Source organism: Opisthocomus hoazin, chromosome 20 (genome assembly GCF_030867145.1).
Source record: "Opisthocomus hoazin isolate bOpiHoa1 chromosome 20, bOpiHoa1.hap1, whole genome shotgun sequence".
NCBI classification, from domain to species: Eukaryota; Metazoa; Chordata; class Aves; order Opisthocomiformes; family Opisthocomidae; genus Opisthocomus; species Opisthocomus hoazin.
In genome coordinates this window covers 11,984,417-11,996,154 of record NC_134433.1, presented here as the reverse complement: position 1 = coordinate 11,996,154, position 11,738 = coordinate 11,984,417, and the positions used below count along the sequence as shown (strand labels likewise).

The window sequence follows — 11,738 nt, the reverse complement described above, 5'->3', positions numbered from 1 at the left end:
CCCCAACAGGGCTCCCCGCTCCGGTCGGAAGGGGGGGTAACGGCACCCCACGGCGGCCTGGCTGGGTCCCCCCGCGCCCGGGGGAGAGGGGTTCGGGGTGCCGCGGGCCTGCCGCCCCCCGTCCGAGGAGCCGCCATCGCCGCCGTGCCACCCCCCCGCGGCCACGCCACGCGGCCATGCCGCCATCTAGCGACACCGGGGCGGGGGGGGGAGGGGTGTCAGCGGGGAGGCGTGGTCAGAGTGGGAGGCGTGGTCAGGAGGAGGCGCGGTCAGGAGGAGGCGCGGCCGATGGGAGAGGCGAGGCCGGCGGGGAAGGCGTGGTCAACTGGGGAGGCGTGTCCATCCCGGCCCCGCCCCTCGGCCCCGCCCTCCCGCGCCGCCGCGGCCCCGGGCCGCGGGAGCTGGGCGCGATGGGCCCGGGCTGGCGGGCGCCGTCGGCCGCGCTGGTGGGCGGCAGCGTGGCGGTCTTCGGGGGACTGCGGCGGGCGGCTCGGGCCCTGCCCCGGCCCCACGCCGTGCGGAGCCGGCCCGGCCGCGCCTGGCGGTGGTGGAACCTCCTCGTCTCTTTCGCACACTCCGTGCTGGCCGGGCTGTGGGCCCTCTTCAGGTACCGGGGGGGGGGGGCGTTTGGTGGGTACACAGTCTGCGAACAGGGACGTGCGCTGCGGGGGCCCCCCCCGGGAGCACGACCCCGGGCGGGGAGGTCCCCGTGCTCCCCGTCCCAGCGCCCAAGGCTGACCCCTTCCTCCCCTCCTCCCCCGCAGCCTCTGGCACTCCCCGGAGCTGCTCTCCGACATCCAGGACGGCTACAGCGTCTCGGGGCACCTGCTGGTCTGCTTCTCCTCGGGTAAGGGACCCCCCCACACCCCACACCCCCCTTCTTCAGCCCCCGGCTGCTCCCCGCGCCTCCTGCCTTCCTCACAGGCATGGAGCACGCAGGCTGCCAGCCCCCGGCCCTCTCCCCGTGCTCAGCCAGGGCAGAGGCGTTCCCGACGCCTGGAGCACGGTCACGCCACCCTGCCCCTCCTTGCTGCTTCCCATCACCGCAGCAAGTGACGGTGTGCAAGCCAGACCGCCCCCCTCAACACTCTCTCCCTCATCCCGCAGGCTACTTCATCCACGACAGCCTTGACATCATCTTCAACCACCAGTCCCGCTCGTCCTGGGAGTACCTGGTGCACCACGCCATGGTGAGTACGGCCTGGGAGGAGGTGAAGGGACGGCACCAGGGAGCTGCCACGCACCCCGGGGCTCAGCCGTGCAGGTTTCATGCGCTGCGGTGGGGCAAGCCGGAGCCCTTCCCTCCACTTCGCCCCGGCTGCCAGGTAACAAGGTGAGGGTGCCCGGCAGGGCAGGACGCCTGCCAGCGTCGGCTCGGAGCGCTGGGAGCCAGACAGGCTGCCGCGCCGGGCGAGGGAACAGCCGGAGGCTGGTCCCAGCTCCCCGTGCAGGGAGGTGTAACTGGTTCTGGGGGAACTGGCTCTCCAGACTGGTTTTTCCTTGGCCCAGGTGCCTGGCAGGCTGCTGGGATCTCGGGGAAGGTGAAGGAGTGGGGGCAGCAGCACCGCATATGCCCAGACCTTGGTGGGGAAGGACTCACCTCCCCCAGGGCGAGGAGAGCTGACCCTGCTGTGTGTCATCCTCCCCCTCCAGGCCATCTCTGCCTTCGTCTCGCTCATCATCACCGGCCGTTTCCTGGTGGCAGCGATGCTGCTGTTGCTGGTGGAGGTGAGCAACATCTTCCTCACTGTCCGCATGCTGATGAAGATGAGCAACGTGCCTTCCCCGGTGCTCTACGAGGTCAATAAGTACGTCAACCTGGTGATGTACTTCGCCTTCCGCCTGGCACCCCAGTCTTACCTCACCTGGTACTTCCTCCGCTACGTGGAGGTGCAGGGCCAGGGCGCCTTCCTCACCGCCAACCTCCTGCTGCTCGATGCCATGATCCTCATGTACTTCTCCCGCCTCCTCCGCTCCGATTTTTTCCCCTCCCTGCGCAAGGGCTCTGCAGGGAGAGATGTGGATGGTGAGAAGTTTCTGATAGACTGAGACGTGCGCGCCGAGGGGGACCCAGGCTCCGGCTCCTGGAGGCCTTGGCCTCTCCAAACCTGCTCTGATGTGCCTTAGGGCTCACGCCCTGGCCCCGGGCCCTTCCTTCACCCGCTCTGCTGCCTAGAAGCGCTTCTCCGCTGGACCGACCCGACAGCCTCGCTGAACCACAGGGACGCTGCCGAAGCCAGGGGTACGGCCGGCGGAGAAGCAGCCCAAGCCGGCTTCCACGCAGGCAGCTGGAGGGCCAGGGGTGGCTGCGTTTCGCAGCTGATGGCCTGAGGGTTGCGATGGAAGGGACGAGTCCCTCCCATGGTGATGTTGGGTGTTACGTGCATTAAAATCGGTCTGGTTACTGCTGCTGCAGCACACCTGGGCTGGCTTTTCTGTGGGGCAGAGCAGGGTCTGGGGAAGGATGGGGGGCACGGGAAAGGACGTGGCCCCATTCCCAGCAGAAGGCTAGCAGTCCCCGAGGAAGGAGAGGGCACGGTTCTGCAGCTCGCTTTGCTCTAGGGACCCTCCAGGGACACACTCAAGCCTGCTGAGTCCTACCAGCCCAGGAGCACCGTGCTGAGCCTTGAATAGCAAGTCCCCATCCCTCCCACGGATGGGTCCCATCCCTCTTCCCCACTCATCTGCTCTTCCAGAGCCCCGGGGCTGCGCAGGGAGCAGTGGAGGGGAGCCAGGAGGCTGCCGAGCCTTGCTGCCATCCCTGACCTGCCCAGCGTCGAGGAGCCTGGCTGGGCTGCATGACTCACTCGGCAGCCACGTGAAGTGAAGCTGGCATGGGAAAGCCATGTGAGGCCACGGACTCTTCCTGGAAGACTGCTGCACGCTTGCATCCCCTCCGGAGCGATCATCACCAACACAGCGCAGCTCTGGGCCCTCCCCTGCAGTGGCAGCACCAGGCTGCCTCCAGCAGTCCCCCCAGAGCGGTGGGAGGAGATTGGGGCTCGGCTCCCCGGGAGAGCAGGCCCAGAACCGGCCCAGCCAGTCCTGTGGAGAACCAGAGCACAGGGAAGGCAAATCCTGCTGACGTGACAGCTCCGGGATTGCAGCGGACTGGCAGAAAGCAGTGGGGCTTAGAGACTCCAGCCCGGACCCTGCTGCAGGACAGGACCCATCCAACCAACCCCACCACCAGCCCAGCTGGGCAGAGACAGGCACTGCGGTGGAAATTAGCTGGTGATTAAGGGGGAGAGGTGGGGGATCACCCACCTTTCCTCCCCTCGGAGAGCGGGGGAACACCCCACAGGCCCCGGGTCCTGCCGGGACTCCCCAGCGTGCACCAACACCGCAGCGGGCGCGGGGGGTCTGTGCTGGGAGCAGCCTGGCAGCCGGAGCGGAGATGTGACACCCGGGATGCCGCAGGGGCAGGGAACTCTGCCAGCTCCAAACCCACCGCCTCGCCCCCTCCTCGCTCGAAGCAGAGCCCAGCAGCCCCGCACTGAGCTGCGGGAGCCCCGGCATGGCACAGCCTTACCCTCAGCAGCACACCCCAACAGCTTCGCATCTTCCCAGCTGCAACTTAACCCCCCGCAGCCTCTGTGCACCAACTCCACCTGCAAACACCCCACACAACCAAGCCTGTTACCCCTCACCCCAATCACTGCACCTTTCCCCTTGTCTCCTCACACAGATGGCTCTGCCCCAGCAGGTCACAGGCTCAGCTGGACCAGCCCACACTCCCACCGCCCTTCCAGCAGCATGGAAGGGTCAGGCATGACAAAGCTTCCCAAAGCAGGGAGCCCCAGCTCCTCACCGGTTCCCCTCCTGGCTTCCAGCCAGAGCATCTCCCAGCCGCGCAGCAGCACCGGCCGGGCCGGGGCAGCTGCGGGTCAGGCCGGCTGCCAGCCCGGAGCGAGAGGCAAGCGCAGCGAAGTGAAGAGCCAGACGGCAGCAGCCGCCGGGCTAAGTTGAGGCAGGGTCAGGGCCGACTGCAAGTCATGCTGATATGAAATCCCTCCGTGCTGCCGCACACACCCGCCCTGAGCCCCAGCTGCTGCTGCTCAGCCCCTTCCCAGGCTGTGCCCAGCCGAGGGCAGGAGGTTGGGTCACGATCCTCAAGCCCAGGGGCCAGCAGGAACACCAGCCCCGGGAGGGAGCGGGGCTGCCCAGGTCCTCGCACCCCGTACCCAGCAGCGGGGCTGCGCCCGCTGCTCAGCCTCACCCGGCTCTGCACAGCTGCCCAACAGCCCTCGCTCTCTGGGTCTCAAGCCCCTGACCCAGGCCTGGGGAGGGCGAGGGACAAGAGCCTGCGTTCTGGCCTGCGCCCAGGGTGCCAGCAGAGCTCTGCACAGCACCTGTGGAGCCGCACCAGCACCCAGGGAAGCAGCAGTTTCTCCAGGCAGCTTCTCACCCCTTACAGCATCTCCTGCCTCCCCTCCCAGCCCAGCCCAGCACCCCCTGGGCCCAGGGAGAAGGAGAGGGTGCTTCCAGACAGCCCACACTTCCAACCCCAGGTTTCAGAGCAGGCTGACTGCAGCCAGGGTCTGCCCACATAACTGCTTTCAACACCCAGAGCCACCCTCTGCAGACAGGGCAAGGGTGAGATGGTCAGCCGGCCTCTCCACCCCACCACCACAGCCCCCGGGCTGCCCCGCAGCCTGCCCTGGTGCCCCCACATCGCCCTCCCACCGCAGGCAGCTTGCAGGGTACCCAGCGCCTGGAGCTGCGAGCACCGGGCGAAGTCCCAAGCCACACAGCCCAGCACAGGTCTTCACCCCGAGGTCCCCAGGCGCAGTAATGACTGGGGTGGTTCCCCTTTCCACCCACCCCCCTCCCGGGACTCCGCCGCCCTCTGCAAGAGGCTGGAAGGAACTCGGTGTCCCCCAGCCCAAGAGCTCAATCACCCCGATCAGTGTTTGGTCACAGCTTTCATCTCAGTCAAGTGTAACCACACACTTGGGATCAAGTACCCCTCCAGGCCTTGCCGTACTTCACCTCCATTTCCACATTCCTGTGACTCTCCAAGCACTCTGAAAAGCCAGTTTAATCTACAAATTTGAGGAAGCAAAAAAAAAAAACTGCTGAGGCAGCAACTGCAGCTAGTTTGGGAACAGCCCTGATGAGGGCCACGAACCCCGGGAGGTTACAGGCGATGTTAACATGAACAGAGTGAGGGAAACCAGGCTGCAATTCACACGCTGCAGCGCGGGGATCGTGCCAGAAAAAAAACCAACCACGCAAAGTCCCCATGATGGGATTAGCTCGAGGGCTTCGTTGAGTGAAGCTTGCAGCATAAGCAAACAGCTGATGCACTCGGAAAACGGGGTGACACTCTGCTCGTGCCAGATCTGAACCACAAGCAGGTTTTTGTCATGGTTACCACCTACCTCCTGGGCGCTCCTCAGAAGGAAGCTACGTCAGACACCGAGAACACGGATCACAAACACGTGCTAATTACACAGGGCCACAAAATGCAGGGGGACACCAGAGGTCTCGAGCAAGCAGGGGTATCAGATTCGGAGCAGCGTCACCCCGTGTTCACTGACAGCTGATGGAACAGGTCCCCAGTGCAGAAGACCCCAGGGTGGGACTCTCGGGAGCAGGCAGCTCTGCCCACCCAGTGCCAGGCTGCAGCAGGAGGGAGGGAGGGAGGGAGAAACCCCTTTACTGAAACGAAGCCCCCAAAGTTCCCTGGGCGCTCTCTTTCACATGGGCCATGCTGTCACAAAACACAAGAGCCCCTCAGTGGTGTCACAGGGTTTATTCTCCTGTCTGTACAGTCCTCAGTAGACGCAGTTTAGATGATTCCGATCTGGAAAGAAGCAAAGCGTATTGAAACAGATGTTACGGTGGCAGAAAGGCAGAGCCTCCACCACAGACATCGCTGCCAGGGCTGCATCTCCCCAGGATTCCCCTCCTCCGAGGACAGGCTTCTTCCTCCCAGACCTGCCAAGTGCCTCACAGAACTGCTTCAAACATTTACTCCACGGTGAGCCCTGTGCTAACCCACAGCGCATTCCCCTGGTCCTGCCAACCTCAGCCACATCCAGCACTGCTCTGCCTGCTGCCTCCAGCCACCCGCACGCCAGAAACCCTCCTTCACCCAGGCCGGCAGCGCAGCAGTGCCCCCGGCATAACTCCCCCGTGTTAAACGAGCTGCCAAGAATGCTGTTAGGACAAATGCTGTGTCAACCCAGAGGCTGCAGGGCAGTTTCTGCACACTCCCTGCTAATACTCTGGAGTTCTTGTAGTCCCGTGGCACAGAGCCCCTCCCTGGGGGAGCTGGAGAACAGCAGGAATTCTCCCTCGGTCACTTTTCCCACCTAACCTCACATCTTCCAGGCAGAATTGCGTTTTGCTAGACAATGTGGTCTTGCTTCCGAACGCTCAGATCCTGTCTAAGCACAAGGACACTCCACAGAAATGCTGCTGTACCTGAAGCACAAGTACCTCACCTGTACACCAGGAAGAGCAACCAGACACAGGAGATACCAGACAATGGGAGCTGCAAAGTTTCAAAGATGTCTCACCTTGTTGGCTACATCCAGGGCATCATAATCTGGAGCCAGTCGGACATAAGCCTTCTTCTCCCCATCAGGCCTAGATAGCAACAGGAGGCATCAGTACAGGGGCACACAACTCCTCCCACCTGCTCCACGATCCTGCTATAGCAGTGTGCATCAGTGGTTCCTTTGGAAACATCACTTTACTCAGTGGTAAAAAACGTTCACATCATTTGCACAAGACTCCCTGGGTGTTGGAAGAGCTCCCCGATGCAGCTGACCCTCTAGTCTGCCAACATCGCCCAATTCCACTAAGATATTGGCAGACACAAGTTGCATTTCTCAAAACTTCAACACTGAAAACACTGTGGAGCTTACTGCCACACCCCCTGAGAGTACCCACAACTGCCGAAACCCACACATGTTCCCATCTTCTGCTAAAAGCCACTCGGGATTCTTGAGGCACTTCACACCCCCCAGCGACCTACTCTTCCCCTGTTCTCACCTGATCAACGTGTTGACCTTGGCCACATCGATATCATACAGCTTCTTGACAGCCTGTTTGATCTGGTGCTTGTTTGCCTTGATGTCGACGATGAAAACCAGAGTATTGTTATCCTCTATCTTCTTCATTGCCGACTCTGTGGTCAAAGGGAACTTAATAATGGCATAATGGTCCAGCCTGCAGGAGAGACCCTGTGGTTACCATAGGGCTGGCAGATGCCACCTCTGCACTTCAGGGGCTTTCAAATGCCATAGGTACCATCTAAAAAAAGTTTGGGGTGCATCAGTTGCCAAAAAAAGTTCTCATCACAAACTTTCAGGCTTTGGTCGCTTGAAATCATCACTTGCATCCCGAATACCCACCGCAGCACCCTGCCACCAAGGCGTGGGCTCAGCTCACAGGGCAGCAGGCTGACAAGGTGTCACCCTGGGACCTGCAGCAAGGCACAGATCCCCACACCGGCCCACGGTGCCGCCCCCAGCCCGGCAGAGCCCAATACCCCACACCTACTTGTTTCTCCGTGGGGCACTCTTCCGGGGGTACTTGGGCTGCCGTCGCAACCGCAGGGTCTTGGGCCTGCGGAAGGTGGGCGACGTGCGGATCTTCTTCTTCTTGTGGCTGTGGACCCCCTTCAGGACGGCCTTCTTGGCTTTCAGCGCCTTGGCCTTCGCCTCCGTCTTCGGAGGCACGGCTGCAACGACAGCTCAGTCAGCACAACCAGACTCTGGAGGACCAGGATACGTTCCCCCACCCAAACGGGCCACAGCTCCCCCCACCACGCAACCCAACGCGCGAAACCTCTCCATGCAGCCCACGCTCCCTCACCCAACCAAGATCAACCCCAAAAACGCCCAACGGAGTTGAATTTTCCCCCTTCCTCCAAAGAAACCGATCTCCCACTGCACCAACGGACGGGGGGGGCACTCGGTCCCTCCCCATCTCCCTCATCCCCCACAGACCCCGAGGGTCCCAGCGCTGAGATGGCGGGCCACCCTCTCTCAGACACCGGGGCCGGGCCCGCTGGTGCAGGCCTCTCCCGCCACCTCCACGTGCCCACGGCCCAGCACCGGCGCGCAGCCCTCCCTCACCCCACCGCTCACCCCGGACCCCCCCACACCGCCTCCACCCGCACCCCGCGGGACGCCCCGGCACGACCCCACGCCACCCGACAGACCCCACCGCCCCGGGACCTCACCCTCCTTCTTCGCCTTGGGCGCCATCTTGGCCAGGCGGAAGCCGAAAGGGGTCTCCCTCTCCGCGCCGCACGGGTTTATAGCCCCAAATCTCGCGAGAGTTCGCGTCCAACTCTCGCGGCGCCCGCCGGGAGTGGTAGTGAAAGCGCTTTGGTTCACTCGCATGAGCAGCACCACGCCCCGCGGAGCCTCATGGGAGTTGTAGTCCTGAGAGCTGGCTCTCCCGCGTCCCCGCCGCCTCGACGGCGGGGGGCCGGGATGAGACCCGATGTGGGGAGGGTTAAACGGGGTCCTGTCTGGTGGGTAACAGCGCGGTGGCCCAGCCCCAGAGGAACCGGCGTCCTGGCCCTTCCCCCGCCCCCGGAGAGGCGGGGGAGGGGCCAGGACGCCGGTTCCTCCGGGGCTGGGTGTGCAGCGCCGAGCACCGGTACCAGAGCCCGGTGATTCGCGGTAACGGGGACACCCCCCCGACGGAGGGGACCGGGACGGGGTGGGGACACGCGGGAACGTGAGGATACGGGTGGACATGGGGATGCATGGGACATGGCACGCGTGGGGACACGGGTGGGACGTGGGGACAAGCTCGCTCTGGGACAACGGGGGACCAGTGGGACGCGGGATGCTGCGGCTGGGGTGTGGGCACAACTGGGACGCTGGGACAGCGGTACCCTGGTGTGCAGGGACGTGGGGGACGGCTGGGACAAGATGGGGACAGCCACACTTGGGGACACGGGGACAGCTGGGACATGGGGACAGTGGCACCCTGGTGTGCAGGGATGCGGGGGATGGCTGGGACACCAGGGACAGCCACACGTCGGGACGGCTGGGACATGGGGACCGCCATACCCTGGGGTGCCACATTCGGGATGTGGGGACAAGGGGACAGACGTAGGGATGGCTGGGACACGGGGACAGCTGCACCCCAGGGTGTGGGGACAGCCACATGCGGAGGGTCTCGGGGTGGCTGGGACCTTGGGGTGGCTGGGACGCAGGGACAGCCACGCCTGGGGACACAGAGACAGCCGTACGCCGGGATGCTGTGCGTGGGGACAGCTGGGACATCGCCGCTCCCTGCTCGCTCTGTCCCCAGGCCTCACGGTGGCCCTCGTCCCGCCCCCGCTCCCCCCGGCCACCCCACGGGACGATGAACGTGCTGGCTCCGGTCCGCAGGGACAGGGTCATCGCCGACCTGCCGCCGGTGAGCAGTGTGAGGGGGGGGACACACCGGCCCGGGGGTGGCCTCGCTGAGCCCCCGTGGTCACTCCGGTGTCCCCCTTTGTCCCCCCACCAGTGTTTTCGGAAGGAGGCCGCCCTGCACGCCCGCCCCGCCTTCCACCCCACGGTGACCAGCGCTTGCCAGGAGCAGCGGACGGGGACCGTGGGGTGAGCCCGGGGGCGTTCGGGGACCCCCACCCCAGGGCTGGGGGGCGGGAGGGGGGTGGGAGGGGTGTGACGAGGGACCCACGGCCCCGCCAGCCCCGGGTGGGGGTCCCCGGCACGGGCGCCGCGTGGCTGCCGACGCTGCCTGCGTCACGGCGCAGGAATGCGGCGTGGGGGGGACACGGAGGGGGGTCCTGGCCGGGCTGGTGGCGGGGCGGGAGAGCGGGGCTGCAGGGCGCTGCCGGACACGGGGGGCTGCGGGCGGGGTGATGCACACACACCCCCCCCTCACCCCCCGACCCCCCAGCTGATGCGGAGAGGCGGGTGGGGAGCCCCCTGCCCCGCTGAGCAGCCACGCGGCCCCCTGCCCCGCAGGTTCAAGATCTCCAAGATCATCGTGGTGGGGGACCTCTCGGTGGGGAAGACCTGCCTGATCAACCGGTAACGGGACACCCCCCCCCACCAAGAGGCTCTGCTCGGGGGGCGGGAAAGAGACACCCCCCCCCAAATGGCACCTCGGGCTGAGCCCAGCTCCGGGTGGACTCTGGTGCTGGGCACCCCGTGGGGCAGGGGGCACTGAGCCCCCAGGGGTGGAGGGGCTGGGGGCTGCTGACACTCATTTCCCCCAGTAACAGGACCCCCCCCCACCCCGAGAGTCTCTGCTGGGGGGAACAGGGAAGAGACCCCCTCCCAAATGGCACCTCGGGTTGAGCCCAGCTCTGGGTGGACTCTGGTGCTGGGCACCCCGTGGGGTGGGGGGCACTGAGCCCCAAGGGGTAGGGGATGGGGGGGCTGCTGACACCCATTTCCCCCCCCCTCAGCTTTTGCAAGGACACCTTCGACAAGAACTACAAGGCGACCATCGGGGTGGACTTCGAGATGGAGCGGTTCGAGGTGCTGGGGGTGCCCTTCAGCCTGCAGCTGTGAGTAGGTGCCAGCCCCCTGCCCGCAGCCCCCCGTGGCCCCCCCTCACCTCCCGCACCCTCCCCCCAGGTGGGACACAGCTGGCCAGGAGCGCTTCAAGTGCATCGCCTCCACCTACTACCGGGGAGCGCAAGGTGAGGTCCCCACCGCATCCCACCCCACCGGCTCTCCTCGTCCCCAGCCTCACCCCTCCTTTCCCCCCCATCAGCCATCATCATCGTCTTCGACGTCAACGACGTGGCGTCCCTGGAGCACACGCGGTAGGTGACAGGCGGTCGAGGGGCTCGGGTGGGACCGGGGACGAGTGGGAAGGGTGGTGGGGCTGGGTGGGGAAGCAGGAGCTGGGTGGGAGGGCACGGGGCTGCTGGCGAGGCTGCGGCGTGCGAGCGAGGGGGTAGCGCTCGGCCGTCGGCCACTGGCCGGTGACGGTGGCCCCAACAGGCAGTGGCTGGCTGACGCCCTGAAGGAGAACGACCCATCCAACGTGATCCTCTTCTTGGTGGGCTCCAAGAAGGATCTGAGCGTGAGTGTGTCCCCCTTCCTGCGGGCTCCCTGCACCCCGGCTCGGGGGGGTCATCCCCGCCACCCACCCCCCGGCTCGGTTGGCAGACGCCGGCGCAGTACAGCCTGATGGAGAAGGACGCTCTCAAGGTGGCCCAGGAGATGCAGGCGGAGTACTGGGCTGTCTCCTCGCTCACCGGTGAGTCCCTGGCTGGGCCGGGGGGATGCGGACCCTGGGGTGCAGCCGGGTGAGGGGACGCTCAGGGGGTCTCGTCCCGCGGGGCAGGGGAGAACGTGCGGGATTTCTTCTTCCGCGTGGCGGCACTGACCTTCGAGAGCAGCGTGCTGGCCGAGCTGGAGCGCAGCAGCGCCCGCAAGATCGGCGACACCGTGCGTGAGTACCCCCAGCCGGCCCCACGCGGGTGCCCCCCCTGACTCCCCACCCACCCACCCTCCCTCTGCCCCTGCAGGGATCAGCAGCAACGAGAGCGACCTGTACCTGTCGGCACCCCGCAGGAAACCCAAGTGCTGCCAGTGAGGGGGCAACCCCCGGTTCCCCCCCATGCTCACACCTCTGGACCAAAGAGGGGGGGCCCTGGCTGTCCCCGAGGAGCTGCTCCCGGCCCCCCCAGCCCCCCAGCCCCCCGCCTGCCCGGGCACCCATAGCCGGGGCGGGCAGGGACAGCCATGCAGCTCCCTTAGCTATGCAAACCCAGGTACCGCTCGCGGGGGGAG

At 65.6% G+C, this 11,738-nt stretch overlaps 3 protein-coding genes and 2 non-coding genes across 5 annotated transcripts; 2 read left to right on the top strand and 3 right to left on the bottom strand.

The window, feature by feature from the left end:
* The first annotated feature begins 410 nt into the window (after positions 1–410).
* Positions 411–2,410, top strand: TLCD1 (TLC domain containing 1). Its single transcript, XM_075440185.1, has 4 exons — positions 411–607; positions 765–847; positions 1,108–1,190; positions 1,654–2,410. The coding sequence occupies exons 1-4, from the start codon at positions 411–413 to the stop codon at positions 2,047–2,049; spliced, it is 759 nt and encodes a 252-aa protein (XP_075296300.1). The 3' UTR covers positions 2,050–2,410.
* A 3,333-nt stretch (positions 2,411–5,743) lies between these two features.
* RPL23A (ribosomal protein L23a) lies at positions 5,744–8,280 on the bottom strand. Its single transcript, XM_075440015.1, has 5 exons — positions 8,201–8,280; positions 7,516–7,696; positions 7,006–7,182; positions 6,528–6,597; positions 5,744–5,809 (listed from the first exon to the last, which is right to left on the bottom strand). Exons 1-5 carry the CDS (start codon positions 8,223–8,225, stop codon positions 5,795–5,797), a joined length of 468 nt encoding a protein of 155 aa, XP_075296130.1. The 5' UTR covers positions 8,226–8,280; the 3' UTR covers positions 5,744–5,794.
* LOC142363798 (small nucleolar RNA SNORD42) lies at positions 6,673–6,739 on the bottom strand. The gene has a single exon (XR_012765966.1). It is a non-coding gene; the product is annotated as a small nucleolar RNA SNORD42 (small nucleolar RNA).
* On the bottom strand, positions 7,282–7,355 carry LOC142363787 (small nucleolar RNA Z17). Its single transcript, XR_012765955.1, has one exon. It is a non-coding gene; the product is annotated as a small nucleolar RNA Z17 (small nucleolar RNA).
* Positions 8,281–8,581: 301 nt separating the features above from the next.
* Positions 8,582–11,637, top strand: RAB34 (RAB34, member RAS oncogene family). Its single transcript, XM_075440012.1, has 11 exons — positions 8,582–8,648; positions 9,289–9,396; positions 9,490–9,581; positions 9,954–10,019; positions 10,400–10,501; positions 10,572–10,636; positions 10,711–10,762; positions 10,944–11,025; positions 11,112–11,202; positions 11,290–11,397; positions 11,474–11,637. The coding sequence occupies exons 2-11, from the start codon at positions 9,343–9,345 to the stop codon at positions 11,539–11,541; spliced, it is 780 nt and encodes a 259-aa protein (XP_075296127.1). The 5' UTR covers positions 8,582–8,648; positions 9,289–9,342; the 3' UTR covers positions 11,542–11,637.
* The last annotated feature ends 101 nt before the right edge of the window (positions 11,638–11,738 follow it).

What these genes read in the sequence shown, in the direction of transcription:
- RPL23A (XM_075440015.1), bottom strand. Translation starts at nt 8,225, where the DNA reads ATGGCGCCCAAGGCGAAGAAGGAGG. An exon ending in AGTGCCCCACGGAGAAACAA is followed by an intron (nt 7,183 to 7,515) that starts GTAGGTGTGGGG and finishes TCTCTCCTGCAG; the next exon opens with GCTGGACCATTATGCCATTA. An exon ending in AAGGTCAACACGTTGATCAG is followed by an intron (nt 6,598 to 7,005) that starts GTGAGAACAGGG and finishes GTTGCTATCTAG; the next exon opens with GCCTGATGGGGAGAAGAAGG.
- RAB34 (XM_075440012.1), top strand. Translation starts at nt 9,343, where the DNA reads ATGAACGTGCTGGCTCCGGTCCGCAGGGACAGGGTCATCGCCGACCTG. An exon ending in CAGCGGACGGGGACCGTGGG is followed by an intron (nt 9,582 to 9,953) that starts GTGAGCCCGGGG and finishes CCTGCCCCGCAG; the next exon opens with GTTCAAGATCTCCAAGATCA. An exon ending in GCGTCCCTGGAGCACACGCG is followed by an intron (nt 10,763 to 10,943) that starts GTAGGTGACAGG and finishes TGGCCCCAACAG; the next exon opens with GCAGTGGCTGGCTGACGCCC.
- TLCD1 (XM_075440185.1), top strand. Translation starts at nt 411, where the DNA reads ATGGGCCCGGGCTGGCGGGCGCCGTCGGCCGCGCTGGTGGGCGGCAGC. An exon ending in GCTGGTCTGCTTCTCCTCGG is followed by an intron (nt 848 to 1,107) that starts GTAAGGGACCCC and finishes CTCATCCCGCAG; the next exon opens with GCTACTTCATCCACGACAGC. An exon ending in ACCTGGTGCACCACGCCATG is followed by an intron (nt 1,191 to 1,653) that starts GTGAGTACGGCC and finishes CTCCCCCTCCAG; the next exon opens with GCCATCTCTGCCTTCGTCTC.